Here is a 21806-nt window from a genome sequence, read left to right as displayed (position 1 = left end):
ATCTAAATTTGAATTTGAAAAAGTTTACCTCGACTGAATACTTGAGTTCTTCATTGGTGGTGTTTCGTATCCTATCGAAGAGATCGCGACATATTTGCGGGATGATGCCTTCCTGGCCTTTCTCCTCCTGTCGACCCATCATTGTATACGATTTGCCTGCGCCCGTCTGGCCATACGCGAAAATACACACGTTGTAGCCTGAAAATTGAAATTTATTAATTGAAAAATACTAAAAGTACAACTCAAAAACTTATTATATTAGGTATATAATTATAAGATGGAACGACATATGATACAAAGATGTGTAAAATGCGTAAATTTCAGAGAATATGTGACACCATTCACAGAGATCTCAGAAATAAGACAAGGCTGGACACTAGAATCCAATTTTATTTATTTATTTGTTGATAGTTATTTTATTTATTACAGAATTTTCACATGATTCCATCGATACAATTACAATTTTTTTTTAATAAATAAAATTATTCGACCAATAAACAAACACTTTACAAAAAAATGAATGCCTATCGTCTAAATAGGAGACCCCAAAGGAATCCTGTGTGGGGCTCCATCAGTATAAATGAATACAAATTTTAATTAAATAAAGACAAAACCTAAAACCTAAAAATAATGTTCTAGCTCACTCTCATAGTTCAAAAAACTAAATCATACAATAGCTCTAAAACCTAGCTACTTGAAATCACGAGAACTCGATAACAACTAAAAAATGATCTCTGAAACATTTCAAATATAATAATAATTATACAAAAGCAAGCATTACAAAATCAATACAGTCCAGAAGACGAATGATACAGAAAGTATAAACAACATATTATACTTAATTATATAATACATTATTACATAATTATATGAATATGATCGGGATAGAGCAACAGGCATAGCCCAAAACTATTCTGACTATTTTTCCAACACTATCGCTGTTTCAACTCTTCTTTATGGAAGTGAAAATTGTATTAATAGAAGAAAAGTAGATAGCAAGATTCAAGCTGCAGATATGACGTTTCTGAGGAGTGTGTATGGTTGCAGCAGAACTGATAGAGTCAGGAATGTTGAATTACAAAGAGTTCTATCAGTTACTCAATTATACGATAGAATAACACAAAATAAATCAAACTGTTGTAAACATTTGAATAGGATGCCATCCGTAAGAATTCATTTTAGAAGCTCAATATTACAAACTCACAGGAAAAATAAATGTAGGAAGGCCGAGGAAGAGATGGGTACCGAAACAGGCTATTTGAAAAGAAACCTAATCCTTTAGGTGACGATGATGATGATGATGAAGAAGAAGATTGAACGACTTGAAATTGCCGCAGCCTTTAAGGGCCGGTTTCCGAGCTCGGGATTTAGCCAAGTTCTAGACTTTAACTGGCTTTAAACTCTGGAGTAACCTAAGAAACCTAGAAAGGTAACCTAAGAAAGGTAAAAGAAACCTAATCCTTTAGGTGATGATGATGATGATGAAGAAGAAGATTGAACGACTTGAAATTGCCGCAGCCTTTAAGGGCCGGTTTCCAAGCTCGGGATTTAGCTAAGTTCTAGACTTTAACTGGCTTTAAACTCTGGAGTCAGAAAATTGGCTTTCCGAGTCAGAGCGTTAACGTAGTCGAGGACTCAAATAGACTATGGATTTCAGAGATCACGTTAGACCCTGGAGTTCATAATTTCGCTTTCTGAGTATGGACTTATAAGACAAGGACTTGAATTAGATTCTCGCCTCTTTCCGAGTCAAGGATTTATCAAAAATCAAGTCCATGTCTTAAAAAACAGCGTGATTATAAACCCTCTACTGGGGTAGGGTTTAAATTGAAGTTCTAGACTTAACTGAGCAAACACGATTCAGTTATTGTTTTGGAGTACCTAGATAAAAAGCCAAATAGATGTCATGGAATATCTAAATTATTTGGATTAGTCCATCTAAATTCATAATTTATAGTTTGCAAGTTTATTTTGGAATAAAATTGTATCAGAATTATGTGTAAAAAAACTAAACATATTTTACGACTGACATAACCTAAACATGTTCAAGAAAAATAATACAAGGATTGCTTTGGAATTTATATTCCAATCTTAATGTTATTAATCAATGTCACATTCAACATATTAATAATAATAATAATAATATAACAAAAATAAAGTATTATTCCATTTTTTTCAAAACAAATACGTTTTCAAACTCAATAGCCTAATGAAATTTTTATTCCAAAATCACTGGTTAGGATCAATGATAGCATAACGTAAAATGAAATGTTTATTCATTCACCTTTTAAAGGTTTTGCTTTGAATAGACTTACAAAGAAATCGAAACGTATTTTTACAAAATAGTTTGGAGAGCATCTTCGAATGAGCATTTGAATTATCCCGCTGCAATCAGCTGTTTCCGTTTTGCTAATATAAAGCCAACAATACAACAGCAAAATATTGTGAATTTCCCTTATGTTTACTGCGTTAAAGTCGTGGACTCAAATAAGTCGAGAACTTAATAGACCCGGAGTTTAGAAGATAAAATCGTGACTCAGAAAGTCAATGTAGACCCGAGCGCTTATTATTTTAGTCCTGGACTCTGTAAACCTAGCTCCGCAGTGCAGGCTGGATGCTTGTCTGACTCGGACTAGGCACTGAGACAGAAAATAATAGCAGCGTTGGTGGGAATGCGAGCGGCCGCAGTAACATCTTCCACCCAGCAATGGTCGGCGTAGTTCCGCCTAGCGGACAGACGAAAGATCAATCCAGTCGGTTATTTGATCCCTCCAGCCAGGCTCAGCCAAGCAGCCGAGACAATAGAACAATGGAGTGACGGTCTTATTCGCGTTCATCAGCAGTTTTCTTTCTCACGATTATTTTGATTTTTGTAGTAGTAGTAGTAGTAGTAGTAGTAAAAATGACTTTATTGATGATTCAAACATATTTACAAATAATATACAAAAAATGAAATTCATATAAAGAAATAGCAAAAACTAAATAAAACACCTTTAACATATAATAAGAAAAAACAATACATTATTATGGCATAACCTGTAAGGCTGTCTGCCAGGAGTCGGTTTTAATAGTTGAATTCTTCTATTAAATCTTTTCTAAGTTTAAGAGCCAATTTCAAGAAACTCGTCAATTTTCCCCAATCTTTCCCATTTAGCCACTCAACTAATTCTGCCTCAGTAAGTACATAATTACCTAAGTATACTCTACGAACACCCCCTAACATCGGGCAAGCCCCCATAAAGTGAAGCATATCCTCTATCTCGCCCCTGTTACATAATGAGCACCGCCATTGTGTTTCTTCTCTGCCGTGCGAAAAATTGAGGTGGAAAAGAGACCCCCTAGCCTTAACTAATAAACTTATCTTCCTCCTATCAAAATGACCTTCAAGGTAAGATCTACTATCGTTCTGCCGCTCTAACCGTTTATATAATCCGTGAAACTGGGCTTCATTCATCCTTCGTACCCACTCAGCTCTCATTTTCTCTTCCATTTTTTCACACAAATAACTAAATTCATTCCTCCATTCACTCTTTTCATTCAAACATCTTACTAGATTACACCCAAATTCATCATCCCATCTCCTCTAGGCAGCCTTACTCGGGGCAATTTCATAACTATTCTAAAAATAAATTCCACGTGTAACTTTATTATAAATAAGAAAATTGGTTCAATATCCAGTTCTAAGTGAAGAGACTGGAAGAAGTTGATCGATTCCAACTTAGTTGGCACAGTTTAGGCGAAAATAATTCGCAAACATTTCGAGCAATTATTTACTACTAGCAGGTAACCCGTGCTCCGCAAGGATCTATTTTAAAACTTGACAGAGTGGAATCTTGAAGAGTTTGAAGTAGGCCTAGAAACATCCTCGGTTAATTAAGAATCTATATGCAAAATTTCAAGTTAATTTTAGTCCAGTAATTTAGACGTGATGATGCGTCAAACATAATTTTTCTATCCCGTACGTGTATAAGCCAGTTCTTTCCTTTATTCTTGTATAGATGAGTTCTTCAACTTGGTACTAACATAATAAAGTGATATAACTCAAATCTTGTTTAGAAACCTTCCTCAACTTATCACCAGACCCCACCTTTCACAATAACACTGGATATACCATTCTCTGCAAAGGCTTTGGTGTAGATGCTAATAAAACTAAATCATCCGCATACAGCAGAACCTTTACGTTTAAATCATCCAACCAGATTCCCTCCCTTAAGCTATCACTCAAATCATTAATAAACAAGGAGAAGAGCAACGGGGACATCAAGCCACCTTGTTTTAATCCGCATGTTGTCTCGAAAAAATTCGACATCTTTTTTCCACACCAAATACTGGCCTTTGTGTCTACGTACAAACTAGAAATAATTCTAATAAACTGGTCTGACAAGCCCATCGCATAAAGTTTCTGTATGAGCGCTACTCTATCAATTTTATCATACGCGGATTTCAAGTCTACGAAAAAACAATACATTTTCTTCCCTCTACCTTCAAGTTTCAAGTTAATTATACTAACAAGGTTGAAAATATTGTCAGCAGTCGAATATCCCTTTCGAAAGCCTGCCTGATACTCACATAACACTCTATTTACGTTCACCCACCTTTCTAGTCTTCCAAGCATCACCCCTGCAAACCATTTAGCAATCGAGTTTACAAACGAAATCCCTCTATAGTTTTCTACATCTGATAAATCACCTTTTTTGAATATGGGGAAAATAACTGTTTCACTAAAACAACTTGGTATTTCTGCGTTTTGGAGTATAAAATTGAATAGCGACAAAATAATATCCAACAGTTCAACGGGAGCTTTCTTAAAAAATTCTATCGGTATTCCATCCGTACCAGGTGCTTTTCCATCTTTACCTCTTTCCAGCGCTACCTTTAACTCATCCCTTCCTATAATTGCATCCAAGATCTCACTCCTATTGCTAGGGCCCACATGTGCCTCAATACCTCTTAGAGCCTCTGCTGTAAACTGGCGCTCAAAAAATCCTATCCACTGTTCCGGTGTTATTTCATTACTAGTTAACCTTCTTGATGATTTAAATAAACTCACAGTTTCCCAAAAGTTTTTGGAGTCTCTTACATTAGCCAATTTTTCTGCCGCATCTTGATAATACTTCTTCTTTTTATTATCGCCTGAAGTTTGAATTTTTGGGACAACATTTCAAATTCGGTACGTTATAGATCCATAAGATTTAGAGGATAGATTCTTCATGGTATTGTTGATCTAGTAAAAAAATTTTTCTGAACTATCATTTTTGAGAAAGTTATTCACTTACTAAAAATTACCAAAATTACTTTTAGTTGAGTTATTTTCGGTCATTTTTGGTAAATTGAATAACTTTCCCAAAAATTGATATTTTCAGAAAAGTTTTGTTTTACTAGATTAATATTACCATGAAGAATCTATCCTCTAAATATCATGGATTTATCTCTTACCGAACTTGAAATGTTCTGTCCCAAAAATGTAAACTTTAGGCGCTCATATCTCAAACAGTAATGATCGGAAAAAAATGTTTTCTTGAGAAAACTTTTTCATTTTTATAGCTTGATAGTATACAAATCGAAAAATATCACCAGTGGAAAGTTTATTTTTAGCCTTTGCACAGCCTTTCCACAGAGAGGAAGAAGGAGAAGGAGAAGGAAAAGGAACAGAAGATAGATAGAAATAGAAATATAGAAATAGAAATGAAATTTATTCAAGTAAGTTACAATACATTCTGGTTCATACACGAATCTACAATAAATTACAGTACAACAGCCAATTATGCAACAAATTCCACATATTATGAAAACTTGTTAATTACAATGAAGATTGAATGCAACATTAGAATATTGATAATATAGTATTGTAATATAACTACATAAATCAGCGGTGTTTCAACAATGAATAAATGATAATTTCAATGAATAAATATGCACCCCACTATATTATATGTGTTGGGGTATAAGTAATTAGTTGTTTATTGCGTGTAATAATTACTATTTACAAACTTCATTCACTGATATGGGATTAAAGTTTTTATAATAAAATTAGTAAAAATGTATAATACAAACAACAAAATTATGGAATTAGTAAATAAATATTAATGTTCTATTAAGAATAATAATAAGAAAGGTTATTTTTAGAAAAATGAAAAACAGTAAAGAGTGGAATGAAGAATAAATAGTTTCAATATTTACAATCTAACTAAATTTTCACAATTTCCACTCCAATATCAACCAACCAGGAAAATAAACTTTTCTTGAACCTGTGTCTATTGAATTCTTCCCTAATGTAACTTGGTATTGAATTATAAATTTTTGGTCCCAAATATGTGTAGTTTCTTTGCCCAAATGTAGTGTTCATCCTTGGTACTATTGAATACGTATTTCTCTGCCTTGTTTGATGGTTATGATCTGCCAGTCTTATGTGTTCGTTGTTTCTCCTCATTCGCGTGATGATAGCCTGGATGTAGAGTTGTCTTACACTCAGTACTTTACTGTCCTTGAAAAGAATGTTCGTGGGGAATTGATTCTCCTTGAAGCCTATTATTTTTAGTATTCGTTTTTGAAGTTTATAGAGAGGTTCAACATGTGTAAAATTCGTAGCTCCCCAGATAATTATGACGTATCTTAAAATTGACTGCACTAAAGAAAAATAAACAGTTTTTAATGTCTCATAGTTGAGGATTTTACGGAGTTGATAGAATTTGTAGAGAAGCTTCCTGATCCGGGTAATTGATAGATTAATGTGCTTGTCCCATTTGAATTTGTTGTCCACTATTGTTCCTAAATATTTTTTTTCATTGACTTTTGATTGAAGGGCAATCACACGGGTTGTTGGTGCTTCCACAGTGATGCAGGATTATTGAAGAATCCGGTGGTCTCGTCCGTTCTGTCAGAGAAAGGCTAAAAATTTCGTTTTTGTTGCATTTACTGTAAGCAAATTTTCTCTCAACCATTTATCGACTTTGATCAATTCTTCCTGTGCCAGATTAAAAACTTCCTCCCAGGTGTTTCCTTCAAATAGTATACACGTATCATCAGCAAAAGCTATTACTCTTCCTCTTATCTAATTGAACATAGCTCATTTGCATATGCCAAATACAGAATTGGCCCAAGAACTGTTCCTTGGGGAATCCCAAACTTCATCGTTTCCTCTGAACTGAGATGTTCTTCAACTTTGACTTTTTGACGCCGGTCACAGAGGTATGATCTAAACCATGCTAGAGGAACTCCTCTAATTCCCATGGCTTCTAATTTCTTCAGCAGCAAACTGTGATTAACAGTGTCAAAAGCTTTGCTAGGTCCAGGAACACTGCTGCACACATTTTTTGTATTTCTAGCTTATCTGTGACAAAATTTGACAATTCTAATACCGCATCTTCTGTACTCCTCCCCTCACGAAAACAAATTGATTCCTAGATAGTAAGTTGTTTTTTTCCAGGTAATTCACAAGACGTTCTTTACCAGTTTTTCCAAAATCTTAGAAATATTGCTTATAAGTGAAATAGGCCTGTAATTGGTGGCATTTGTTTTGTCGCCTCCTTTATGTAATGGTCTAACACATGTCTCTTTCATAGCTTAAATTAAATATGTGAATTAATGGTTTTACAATTACATTTTTTATCGACTTCAATGTTCTATTATTGATTCCATCAAGTCCTGGAGCACTGTCATTTCGCAAACTACTAATAGCTTCAAGAAGCTCATCTTCAGTTACTGGGTGAAAGTAGATGGAGTGTAGAGTTCTTGTAACAGGTTTATATTGGGATGGATTTGGTCTAGTGGTTTTCTTAAGGAATCTTTATTGTTCTCCGCCATTTCTTCACCTACATTTGTGAAAAAGTTATTCCTGTGGTTGAGCACAGTTTCTGGATTTTCCTTTAGATGCTGCTACTTACCTCTGGGATCCATGGTTTGATGGGTTTGTACTTCTTCTGCCGCTATGCTGCTTGATATTATTTTGTATATGTTGTCTCAGAGTTGATAAGAAGGTGTCATAGAGAGGTGTATCTGGATTATTATCTTCTAAAACATGATCCACTCCTCATTCAGTAGTTCATTCTTCAAGCTATAATGTCTATTTTCTCGTTTATTTCATGTGTTCCAGTTCATTTGCACTATTTCTCGAAATATGTTGCACTCCTAGAATTGTGGTGAAGTGTCAGTTATTGTTGATTCATAAATGATTGGAAAAAGATTATCTCTGGAGTTGGTAGAAATGTGATCTATGCAAGAAGCAGTTTCTGTTGTAGTTCTGGTTGCTTGCTTAATGCAGAGTCTGAGGCCCATGCTCGCTTAGAAGATCGCAGTAGTCATTCAATTGATGATGTGGACGAATTTGAAGGGTGTTAATATTCATGTCTCCGGCACATATGACTTGTTGCCCTCTTAATTCATTCAGGATCGATTCTAAGTCACTCAGGAAATCTGTAAATCATTGAAGGACGGTGATCTGTATATTGCAAGGATGTTCCACTTTTGTCCTGCTGCATCCAACCGAATATGTAGGACATTTGCCTGGTTAATATGTAGCTCAACACATTGTACATTTATACTATCTTTAACATAAACAACTACACGATCATTTTGTAATGGGTTGTTTATGGTGGAAAATACATCATATCCTCGAATGGACTGGAGTACAAATTCAGTCCTAATCCAGCATTCGGTTAGAATAATAACATCAAAAGAAAAATTAATGTCGCACAATTGAATCATCAGCTCATCAAAATCTCTTCTGATACTCCTTATATTGAGACAGAAGATGCTCAAATCACAAGAACTCAATGCTGCACAAAAGTTGTGACTGTTGTTGATCACTTCATCGTTTATTTCTTCAAAATAATCAAGATCCTCGAAGCTGAGCAATTTGATAAGTTGTTGTTACTCATTATTTGAACTCTCATTAATCCCTTCCATGTTTCTTTCATTCCAGCTTAAGAGAAACTCTTCACTAACATCCTTAGTTTTCGAATTAGGGTCAGCACTAAATCTTCTTGCCCTGTTGTGATATATCTGAAGGTTTGTGTGTGTCTGCTCATTGCTACTATTACATGTTGTGTGCTGTTATATATTCCAAGTTGTTTTTTATTGTTCCTTATCAGAACTACATTCTTGTGAGTTAAGCCCTGTGCTTCATGAATTGTATGGACTTTAATTGAAGGGTGAAGTTTTGATTGCAGCTCTTCTAGCACTGTTTTCTTCTCGAGCTGAGTGAATGTAAGAATCAGAGTTAGGTTCAAGTGGTCCAAGTTCTCCATTTGTATTGGAGGTCTGACGGATAACAGGATAGATAGATAGATAGATAGATAGATAGATAGATAGATAGATAGATAGATAGATAGATAGATAGATATATTTATTGATGATTGTTACAAGGCTGTTGCCTATGTAGACGGAGAAGGAGAAGGAGAAGAAGGAGATGGAGAAGGAGTGGCAGATAAAGTGGTGGAAGAAGACTCTAATCTTCAATTATTTATAATTGGATAAATGATAGCGAAATAAAACTGAAGTACCGTACAGCATTTTTACCAGGAAAAGCGTTGAACGCAGTAGCGTCAAGAAAAGGCGGAAGGGAGAAAAAAGGTCAATAACAATAAGAAGAAGAGGCAACAGAAAAAAATAAGTCAGGAGCTGAATTAATGATACTGATAAGATACGGTAGGGGTGAGGAGTAGGAGGTTACATCATGTTACCTGAAAAGGGATGGTACATGTTTGATGAGGGGTGGGAAGGAGGTTTTAGCGTTGGCGTAATGGTGTTGGGAGGAGGAGGAGGAGTAAAAGAAGGAGGAGGAGGAAGATGAGGAGGAGGAGGATGAGGAGATGGAGAAGGAGTGGAAGGCCATGTGACGTCACTCTATTGATTTTCCCTGTGAATTTCCCTGTGAGTATCCCTCATAAATACCACCAACACAACCCATTCAATCAATCCTGACATTTTGAAGTGAATTTCACCACACAGAAGCCATAGCATTGGCAGACAGCGGTCTAGGGGAAAACCACTATGCTGTTATCACACACACATATACGTGAATGGGATCAGGGCCAAGGGATAAACCCCTTATTCATGAAACTTGTCAAAACTGTTTATTATCCCTTTCAGCTCTAGACTCCCACATGTGCCTTAATAAAACAACAAACTCAATTAATAACAAGCGAAAACTTCCCAATGTATCAGGGGTCATTTGCCCGTGTATTGATTTGCTTGCCTGTGTATTTGCGGGGGGTGAAAAAAGCTGGATCAACTCTATTTTGAATCAGCTCACTGCACTGGAGTCTACCTTCGATCAGCTGATTATACTGAGCCTATAGTAAGGTTTTAAAGACCTTAAAGATGCATAGACTCACATGCAGCGCTTGTGTCTTACATGGAATTGAAATCGGCCATTGAGGGGGGAACCCATAAGATTATTACATACCAATGCCTTTGTAATCTACAGTATCACAAATATATGTATATAATATCTCGTGCTAAAATACCCCAATGGCGGCCTTCAATTTCAAGTAAGAGCTATCATTGGGAAGGCATAGGCATTGTGGGTCTATATCTCTTTAAGGTCTCTGTGTTTATCAAGTTGAGATGACACTGTATCATACAATTTTGATACTGTATCATGTGTGGTGAACATAGAGAAAAAATCGTATAAAAAGCTATCCCATGGTTTGTAGAACTAATTCTAAGTTTGGAAGTTTCGTATCAAATTGTGGTGTTGTGTATCAGGTTGAGATGATACTGTATCATTTGTGTTGATCATAGAGAAAAGATAGTATAAGAAGATATCCAATGGTTTTTAGAACTAATTCAATGTTTGGAAGTTTCGTATCAAATTATGGTGTTGTGTATCAAGTTGAATTGGAATTGAAATCGGCCATTGAGGGGCAACCTATAAGATTATTACTTTGTAATCTACAGTATCACAAATATATGTATATAATATCTCGTGCTAGAATACCCCAATGGCGGCCTTCAATTTCAAGTAAGAGCTATCATTGGGAAGGCATAGGCATTGTGGGTCTATATCTCTTCAAGGTCTTTGTAAGTTTCACGTTATAAAGTCAACACCTGATTAAAATTGGCTTGATATCCTTGTCTGACATTAGACAATGCAGATAGCTCTATCCTTTTCTACTTCTGAATGTTGCCAAATGGTTTGTTGGCTATGAAGAGACATCTAATGAACTACCAACATATTTCATTATAACTAGTAGTTCTGTGAACAGTAGACCTCACGCAGTATTCTCATCCACAAGTACCAGATTGAAGCTATATACATTATGAAAATACAGCAATAGACTGGCTTCTCCACACATCTGTGTAATCACTTGTCAGCTGATTTATGATGAATAATTCTATAGTCTCATTTTTACTTTCCTTGCCCTATTACCATAGGTAAGGAAAGTATTGCTTTCCGAAAAAAATTAAGGTACCTCCATTTCTAAATTTCTATACGTTTCAAGGTCCCCTGAATCCAAAACAGTGGTTTTTCGGTATTGGTCTGTATGTGTGTGTGTGTGTGTGTGTGTGTGTGTGTGTGTGTGTGTGTGTGTGTGTGTGTGTGTATATATGAGTGTATGTGCGTCTGTGTACACGATATCTCATCTCCCAATTAACGGAATGATTTGAAATTTGGAACGTAAGGTCCTTACAATATAAGGATCCGACACGAACAATTTCGATCAAATGCGATTCAAGATAGCGGCGAAAATTTTGTCAAAAACAGGGGTTTTCGCGATTTTCTCGAAAACAGCTCCAACGATTTTGATTAAAGTTATACCTGAACTAGTCATCAATAAGCTCTATCAACTGTCACAAGTCCCATACCTGTAAAAATTTCAGGAGCTCCGCCCTATCTATGCAAAGTTTGATTTTAGATTCTCAATTATCAGGCTTCAGATACAATATAAACAAAAAAATTTAAGTGAAATATAGATTGAGCATGAGAATCTCTACAATTAATAATCAGTAACATTTTCACCTAAAATTAAAAATAAGCTCGAAATTCGAGAGAATGTGATTATCCAATTGCAAATTTTGGCAACTGTTGATTCTATTAAATGATTCACTATGAAGAGATAGCAGACCTCATGTGTCTCCAGCGTTATTGCACTGTCACCAGCTGGCTCGAATCTTTGAATAGTAGACTTGAGATGCGCGGGAACACTAGCGTCTGGTGATCAATTTTCATAACGGCAAGGAAAGTTGTGTGAGTGCGCCACACCAGATTTTTACTCTAATATTGGCGTAAGAAGGAGGCTCCTTTTTCCTTTTATATTATCCTTGAAATGCAAAATTTCCAAAAACCTTGTATATACGTCGACGCGCAATTAAAAAAGGAACATACATGTAAAATTTCTTGAAAATCTATTACCGCGTTTCGCCGTAAATGCGCAAAATATAAATATATAAACATATAAACATTTGAACATTAAGAGAAATGCCAAACCGTCGACTTGAATCTTAGACCTCACTTCGCTCTTTCAATAATGAGCTACAAACATATTTCATTATAATAATTAAAATTCATTATTAATTCATGAGAAAATAATTTTTCATGACGAATTGAGTTTATTTGAGATGGAGTTGTTTATCATGAAGCAGCTATTAGTATCACATCAGACATAGCGGACCATTTTTTAATCACAGCTATCCTAATATAGAAGATATCCTAAGACAGCTTGATATCATAAGAAGAATATAGATAGACAGCTATCCTATGATATCAGAGAGCCAGCAGCACTGTAGTTGACCGAACGAAGTGAGGTATAAAGGTGCGTACAGACTGTCGCTCTGCTCCGCAACCGAACGTCACTCCAGCAGAGCGATTGATGATCGACCGGCGAGCAACAGTGTGGTTCGACCGGGGAACGCGAGTAGATCTAAAGGTGCGTACAGACTTTCGTTCCGCTCCGCAACCGAACGTCACTCCAGCAGAGCGATTGATGATCGACCGGGGAGCAACAATGGTTCGACCGGGGAACGCGAGAAGATCTACCATCTTCCGTAACGTTCATGATCGGTGCGAGTAGAGAGCGGAGGCGGAGCGATTGCTGTGCGATGGTGGTACGTGGGCGGTACGAGGGAGGAGCGTGCTCGGTGCGGGTTGGAAGCACGAGTATGTGTACGCAGCTTTACATCTTCCGTAACGTTCATGATGGGTGCGTGGGCGGAGCGACTGTGGTTCGATGGTGGTACGAGGGCGGTACGAGGGAGGAGCGTGCTCGGTGCGGGTTGGAAGCGCGAATATGTTTACGCAGCTTATGATTCAAGTCGACGGTTTGGCATTTCTCTTAATGTTCAAATGTTTAAATGTTTATATATTTATATGTTGCGTATTTACGGCGAAACGCGGTAATAGATTTTCATGAAATTTGACAGGTATGTCTCTTTTTAAATTGCGCGTCGACGTATATACAAGGTTTTTGGAAATTTTGCATTTCAAGGGTAATATAAAGGAAAAAGGAGCCTTCTTCATACGCGAATATTAGAGTAAAAATCAGACTATAAAATTATTCATCATAAATCAGCTGACAAGTGATTACACAGATGTGTGAAGAAGCCAGTCTATTACTGTATTTGTATAAGGTCTATAGTTTCAATCAAAGACCTTGAAGAGGTATGCATCTTTAAGCTGGGTTTACACCAAATTTATTTAAAAAATGGTTATAACTTAATCCTTATAGATTCTATTAGATTGATTGGAAGTTGACAAACACATATGTTCATCATGTGTATGATAGGTTATGTTTAATCTAATATAATCTATAAGGATTGAGTTATTAACACTTTGTTAATAAATTTGATCTAATCGCAGCTTTAAGGTCCTTGGTTTCAATATTTTGTTTTGCAGTCATGGTATTATTATGCGTGTCCATCAGTATCAATATTCTCACATTCGAAAAACTAATTTGATAGGTGATTAAAAATAATCAAATGAACTAAATAATGCTACAGAAATTATAATATTTTTGATTGAAAAAATAAATTTTCATTAGATGGAAAGATTATCACGGAACTGAATGAATATTATATAAATTCTGGAATAGAAATATATTCTATTCATTGTTTAAATTAACATAAATATTAATAAATTATGGAATACAAATTCAAACGTGAACTGATTTTGTTAACATTTAAAACAGTTGACATCAGGTACTTGTGGATGAGAATACTGCGTGAGGTCTACTGTTCACAGAGCTACTAGTATAGAAGCCAGTGATATCAGAGAATCAGCAGCACTGTAGTCCTACCATATCTTAATAACGTGAATCTCATGTCACTATAACAATGCTCAAAAGGACAAGAAATATAACGTTATAACTGACAGATAAACGTTCCCACGTATGAGGGGTCATTTGCCCTATATTGATTTGCTGGGCTGTGTATTCGTTATTGTTGGAGTGGGAGAGCTCTAATCTTGAATCAGCTGATCATAGTAAGCCTATACTCTGAATAAAACCAGTTTAGACTTGTACAAAATATCCACGTTGTCAAATTTTGCGATTTTACTACCTATTTATTAGAATATACAGAGTGACACAGAATAACGGGAACTTTAAAAAACGCCATAAAACATTAGTCGGAAGGGCAAAAATGATTTTATTCAAACTAATGTAAAGTTCAAGACTTACCATTTGAGAATTATTAATAACATCTATCACTTTTTGACAATTACTTCTTCAAGATGGCTTCCTCCTGAACGAATACACTCTTGAAATCTGTGTTGACGAATCCTCATTGATCGCTGCAACATCTGCGTTTCCTGGTCCCATAATTTGTCCACCTGCGATTCTCTGTTTGTGGAGCTACCTCAAATCAAACGTTTTCACAACTTGACCAATAACTGGGGTTGAATCATAACAGACAATTCAAAATGAAATTAACAATATCCCAGCTGAAATTTTGCAGCAATCGTTCAGGAATCTCAGCACAGATTTCAAGCGTGTATTCGTACAGGAGGAAGCCATCTTGAAGAAGTAATTGTCAAAAAGTGATAGATGTTATAATTCTCAAATAGTAAGTCTTGAACTTTACATTAGTCTGAATAAAATCATTTTTGCCCTTCCCACTAATGTTTTATGGCGTTGTGAAAAAGTGATAGATGTTATAATTCTCAAATAGTAAGTCTTGAACTTTACATTAGTCTGAATAAAATCATTTTTGCCCTTTCCACTAATGTTTTATGGCGTTGTGAAAAAGTGATAGATGTTATAATTCTCAAATAGTAAGTCTTGAACTTTACATTAGTCTGAATAATATCATTTTTGCCCTTCCCACTAATGTTTTATGGCGTTGTGAAAAAGTGATAGATGTTATAATTCTCAAATAGTAAGTCTTGAACTTTACATTAGTCTGAATAAAATCATTTTTGCCCTTTCCACTAATGTTTTATGGCGTTGTGAAAAAGTGATAGATGTTATAATTCTCAAATAGTAAGTCTTGAACTTTACATTAGTCTGAATAATATCATTTTTGCCCTTCCCACTAATGTTTTATGACGTTTTTAAAAGTCCCCGTTATTCTGTGTCACCCTTTATTATATTCATGAGACAACTCTGTATCGATTGTGTTTTATGTTCTAAATATAATATAATATTTTAATAATATGAGCTGTAACGAAGAGGCAGCAATCACACACAATTTGACAACTGAGATATTTTTTGTACAAGTTTAGTATCAACTTGTTTTATTGAGAGTATAACTAGGCTTGAACGAATCAAATACAATGAACAACTTGCAGAAGAGCTTCACAACAGTCATGATCCATTTTCCTTGTATCAATTTGCTTGCCTGTGTATTTTTGTTGGATTGTAACAACTCTAACTTGTAAATTTGAAATAAGGGGTACCTCAGGGTTCTGTTCTTGGCCCTGTACTGTTTCTGATAAATATCAATGACTTGCCTCACAATGTATTGAGTAAAACAGTTTTATATGCTGACGACACAACGATTTTGAATACCTCAAATAATTTTGCTGAACTCTCAAATCAGCTCTCCGATTGGCTGATTCTCGATACATCAACCCAATTGGCAGGGAGGACAGGAAGCTCTCCGATTGGCTGATGTATTAAGAATCAACCAATCGGAATCAGCTGATTCTTGAAACATCAACCCAATCAGCCAATCGGAGAGCTTCCTGTGCTGTCCTGCCAATTGGGTTGATGTATCGAGAATCAGCCAATCGGAGAGCTTACTTTCCTGTCGTGCCATGCCGACTCGTCAGAAAAACGCATTGTGTGTCTCGGCCCCAACTCACCAAACGAGAACTAATTTCACGGCATAATTATTATTATAATTTTATTGATTCAATGATACAAAATTATAATATGTAAATGATTTGGGGAGGATCAACAGGCACTGTACCTCCCCCGAGTTTCGATTGACTGAGATAACACAAGGAATAAATCGAATCTGAGGAATGAGTACTGCTCTTACAAATCCAGCCATACGAGTTTTAAGGCCTTTTCAATAAAGTTTTATAACCATTTACCACCAAATGTTCGAGGTTTGACGCTCAGGGAATTTAAACTAAGAATTAATAATTTTTTTATAAAAAACTGTTTTTATAGTGTGGATGAATATTTCAATGTTAACATGGAGTCTATCTAGATTTTTAGGTAATTGCTATTGTTGTATGATCTCTAATATAGTTTTAATATTGACGTGGCCGATACAAATATTGTAAAGTGTTTGTCTGTGGCAATAAATTGATTTGATTTTGATTCATTAAAATAGTCCAGAAAAATAGGTTATGTTTTCTTCACTTTATAAAATTTTGTCTAATTTTATGACGTAATTATAATATTATGTACCATTCAATATTATGACGTAAGATGAGTGGGTGTCTATGACGTGATTATTCTATTCAAGGGGCCTGGTGTTAGTAGGTAATGGGTGATACCCACAAAAGCTCTAAGTTTGTGCGTGGGCAGGGAAGAATGGAGTTCATCAAAGGCGTTTATCTATAGTGAGGTCCATGTTATAATGGCAGTATTTAATTAACATTGGTGTTGCTATCCTTGTCTATCATTCGACAAAGCAGGTAGCACTATCCTTTTCCAGCTCCACAACGTTGCCAAGTCCGTTTTTAACAATGTAGAAATGTAATCAATCAAGGGTAGACAAACGGCAAAGCTGTTCTCCTATCTTTATCCACTGTCATTATAAGCAGTCATTATATTATGAGCAGTAGCGTGTTGTAATTTTTACAACATCCTATTTTTTATGTGTTATGTACTCTGTTTACTGGCAAAACATATTAATTAATTAATTGTACAATTAATATTTCCATCTCATTGGATTATTTTACGCCTAAGAACATTTGCATGATTACCTTTTCGTAGCCCAATAAGATACACCAAACAAAGCCAAAGATTCTGTGTTATTGGTTCGTTGGCAGTCTCTTGTCCTATCATATGCACTGTCTATCATATGCACTACTTATACACTGTCGCGACTAAATGGCACCTAGAGACTGAACCATTGCTCGGTTGATACTGCAACTCAGTGGAGTGATGGGGAGAAAGTTTTGGAATGCATAGGTGACTCATTCACTGACACCATCCAATTCAATAGTTTTGTGCAGCAAAAAACTAACACTTGTACTTTTTACAACATCGCGACTGCCGGAAGGTTAATCTATATAAATGAAAGCGAAATGGCACTCACTCACTGACTGACTCACTCACTCGCAAAACTGAAAATCTAACGGACCAAAAACGTTCAAATTTGATATGTATGTTCAGTTGGCCCTTTAGAGGCGCACTAAGACCGGATTTGGAAAAATTCCAAAGATACGCCCAAAATCTGCGTTTTTCCAGAGTTTTCTCAGCTTTATCGAAAACAAATGAGCTGAAAATGTTCAAATTTAGTACAGAAGTTCAGCTAGGGTGTAATAATGTTGTGTTGAAAGGAATTTTGCAATAACGTCAAAGATACGCCCAAAATTAGCGTTGTTCCAGCGTTTTTTTTTTTGCTTTTTCTCAGATTTATCGAGAACAAATGAACAGAAATTGTTCAAATTTAGTACAGAAGCTAGGCTAGGGTGTAATAATGTTGTGTTAGAAGGAATTTGAAATAACGCCAAAGATACGTCCAAAATTAGCGTTTTTTGCGTTTTCTCAGTTCTTTCATCAAGTAATAGACAGAAAATTTTCAAATTTGGTACAGAGGTTTAGCTAGGGTCTAAAAATTTTGTGATGGTGACTTCAATATTTCATCAAAAGATACGCCCAAAATCAGCGTTTTTGCAACGTTTTTCACAGATTTTCTGCGTTTTCTCAGTACTTTGACTTTCTGATGGAATGAAGCATGCTCAAATGAAAAATTCAGGCGAGCGAAGCGAGCCCACTGATCTCATTCGGACGATCCAGTCTGGGGTCCAGGGGGCGGAGCCCCCAGGATAGACGGATATGGCGAGCGCAGCGAGCCTGACGGCTAATCAATTATATTCTCTACATTGTTAAAACCCATCTGGCAACATTGGGGAGCTAGAAAAAGATAGCGCTATCTGCTTTGTCGAATGATAGACAAGGATAGCAACACAAATGTTAATCAAATACTGCCATTACAACGTGGACCTCGCTATAGGGATGTGTGCACGTACTACTATTTCTGTTCCCGCTTCAAATGACTTCCAAATCCTTACAAAACAGGAGACTAATATTTAAAACTGATTTTGTTCTAGATAAGCACTCGAGGACAATGACATTATGAGAGTAAAAAGACTAGTCTCAAGTAGGGGGCCTTGTTAATGGGGTGGGGAGGGAAGATAAGCAGCATCAAAGTGAACAAAAGGGGAATGGGTGTAGATGGGAGGGTAGGGGGTAAAAGGAGAAGGATGAGGAGGAGGAGGAGAGGAAACAGATTCTATCCCATTAGAAAAGTGTTTGACCTAGTGACCTATTTGGGACAACTTTACATAAGCTGGTCACAGCCACACATTCAAGATTATCCGGGATGCCAGACTTGACCCTACTGCAAAATCCTTTTACGAGTTTTCCAACCCTAAAACTTCCCTCGAAATGAGATGAGGAACGTTGATGAGATATTGTGAGTGCCTCTCAACATGAACAATGACCTTGGGAGAAAAGGCTACTATGTAGATAGAATCAGAAATAGGCCCTTACTAAACTAGTAGTTCCACAAGTGTGAGTAGAAGCTAATAGCTTTATTTATAAATACCTGACTGCTATGTCGTAATTTAGTAGTTCAAAAGTGATTACTAGTAGTTCTGTGAACAGTAGACCTCACGCAGTATTCTCATCCACAAGTACCTGATTAAAACTATAGACCTTATGGAAATACAGCAATAGACTGCCTTCTCCACACATCTGTGTAATCACTTGTCAGCTGATTTATGATGAATAATTCTGTAGTCTGATTTTTACTCTAATATTGGCATATGAAGGTGGCTCCTTTTTCCATTTATATATTATCCTTGAAATGCAAAATATCTAAAGACCTTGTATATACGTCGACGCGCAATTAAAAAAGGAACATACCTGTCAAATTTCATGAAAATCTATTACCGCGTTTCGCCGTAAATGTGCAACATAAAACATATAAACATTTAAACATTAAGAGAAATGCCAAACCGTCGACTTGAATCTTAGACCTCACTTCGCTCGGTCAATTAAACAAATATCAACAAAAAATCTGAATTGTACTGTGAACCAGTAGTTTCATATTATAATTTATGAGTCTTGAGAGCGCGAAAACATGACAATAACGTTCGCACGCGCTGGGGGAAAATCTATCTCCTGTCTAATGTCTTCTAAATGTAAAACATCAAACTTCTTTCAAGAGACATATTTTTTAAGCCATTTCATGAATGTATTCAGTGCATACATTTTACTTTCATCTACTTGATTTTTCTATTTCAGGGACTTAATGAACTAGTTTTAATCAAATCAATGATTTAATCAGTTGTTCAACTGATTTCAATGAGTTCATGAGGTGTTATTTTAGTTTAAATCATATTATATTGAGCGAGCAATTTATGTATATTTATATCTGGTTATTTATGCTCAACGGATCTAGAAAACGGCTCTAACGATTTTCACGAAATTTGGAACATAGTAGGTTTATGATATGAAAATTCGATTGCACTAGGTCTCATCCTTGAGAACTCGCTGAACGACATAAAAAGGATCATTCATCCTTGGCTGAAACAGCTGAGACTTTTGTCGTCTGTGGATAGTAAAAAAGTGAGTGAGCAAGTGAGTAAGTGAAAAATCAAAATATCGCATCCCCGGAATTCATAAGATGACGTATAGCCAGCTGCGAAATATAGACACGATCATTTTAGAGAATTGTGTTCTGTTTATCAATAAATAAGAATAACGAGCGGAGCTCGGTGCCCCGATATTTGAATTGATATGAACATGTCTTGAGGAGGTAGTACCAATACCTACTATCACTTAAGTAATAGTAGGTATTGGTAGTACCCTACTGCATTTACATATTGGCCTTATACTTTAGTCCAGTCAAGGAATGCTCAAAATAGGGTATAGAAGGAAAAGTTTGGAATACTATTTTAACAGATCGGAATTACTGGGACATTGCAATTAATCAAAATGCTAATGAATCAATAATTATTATCAAACGAAAATCCAAATTAAATGCTGTAATTCACCCGAAGACTTCTGCTACTGCAAATATTGACAACAGGGTAAATAGCTAGATGGAAATTCGATGAGCGCTACTACTCAAAAATTATTTGTCAACCCGGGAAATAGTGCTAATTTTCCCCTAACTTTAATTTTATAATTTAATCCGCATACTTTCCCGGGCTAACAAATAATTTTTGAATAGTAGCGCTCATCGAATTTCCATCTAGCTGTTTACCCTGTTGTCAATATTTGCAGTAGCAGAAGTCTTCAGGGTGAATAAATTACAGCATTTAATTTGGATTTTCGTTTAATAACAATTATTTTTGACCCCGCAGTTCTGTTTAGGATAGTAAGGAGGTAATTCGCTTTTCTCCTATGTTTCTCTAATGCCATTCTAACGTGGACTTCACTATAGATTCTTTATTGATTCATACAACAAGTATAGATTCAATATTTTGTTAATGAAAAACTTGATTGTTTTCAGTTTATGCTATAGTTAACAACATTGGAAACCCCCTTTATTTAAGAATTGACTGAACTGATTGATGGATAGAACAATGTACAAATAATATGAAAAACTTGCAACAAATTTGAAATACTTACAAGTTGTGTATCCAGACATCTCGATGATACACTTGCTCTCGCGGCATATCTCCCTGTTGTTGAAGGGACGAACCCGCACAGCTACTTTCACCGACGACATATTCAATTAGCTATCTGCAACAATCAGAGAAAAAGAAACTATTAGAAAATAAAAAATAGAAGATAGAAAACTTGATAGAAAATGAAAAGAAAAAGCTATTAAACAATTTCTAACAAAGCACTAGTGTTGCACAATCAATAAGTATGATAGATAAATAGAACAAAATAAATCTTATAGCACCCTTTAATCTTTAAAAAAATTAAAAATAGTTGAACAACTAGTTTCGTTTTACACCATCTTCAGGTTATAAAATAAAATTAGAACAACTAGTTTCGTTTTACACCATCTTCAGGTTATAAAATAAAATTAGAACCTGAAGATGGTGTAAACCGAAACTAGTTGTTCAACTATTTTAAAGTTTTTTAAAGATTAAAGGGTGCTATAAGATTTATTTTGTTTTATTAATTTAAAAGTAGCCCATGTCAGTAAGTGTTTTATGATAGATAAAATACATTACAAAACATGGTGTTGATATACAGAGTGTTTCAGTAGCTTTTTCATAAAGT

At 35.6% G+C, this 21806-nt stretch overlaps 1 protein-coding gene across 1 annotated transcript in view; it reads right to left on the bottom strand.

The window, feature by feature from the left end:
• The window catches only part of LOC111055580 (kinesin-like protein unc-104), a gene marked incomplete at its 3' end in the record, with an annotated part of 165524 nt that overhangs the window by 111248 nt on the left and 32470 nt on the right, over positions 1-21806 (bottom strand). The window contains 3 exon segments of the mRNA XM_039419538.1: positions 29-229; positions 4511-4620; positions 21111-21314. Coding sequence (XP_039275472.1) covers positions 29-229; positions 4511-4620; positions 21111-21300 — 501 coding nt within the window.

This window comes from Nilaparvata lugens, chromosome 1, assembly GCF_014356525.2.
Source record: "Nilaparvata lugens isolate BPH chromosome 1, ASM1435652v1, whole genome shotgun sequence".
Taxonomy (NCBI): Eukaryota; Metazoa; Arthropoda; class Insecta; order Hemiptera; family Delphacidae; genus Nilaparvata; species Nilaparvata lugens.
The sequence above is the reverse complement of the archived record's forward strand: the minus strand, read 5'-3'. Positions and strand labels throughout refer to the sequence as shown.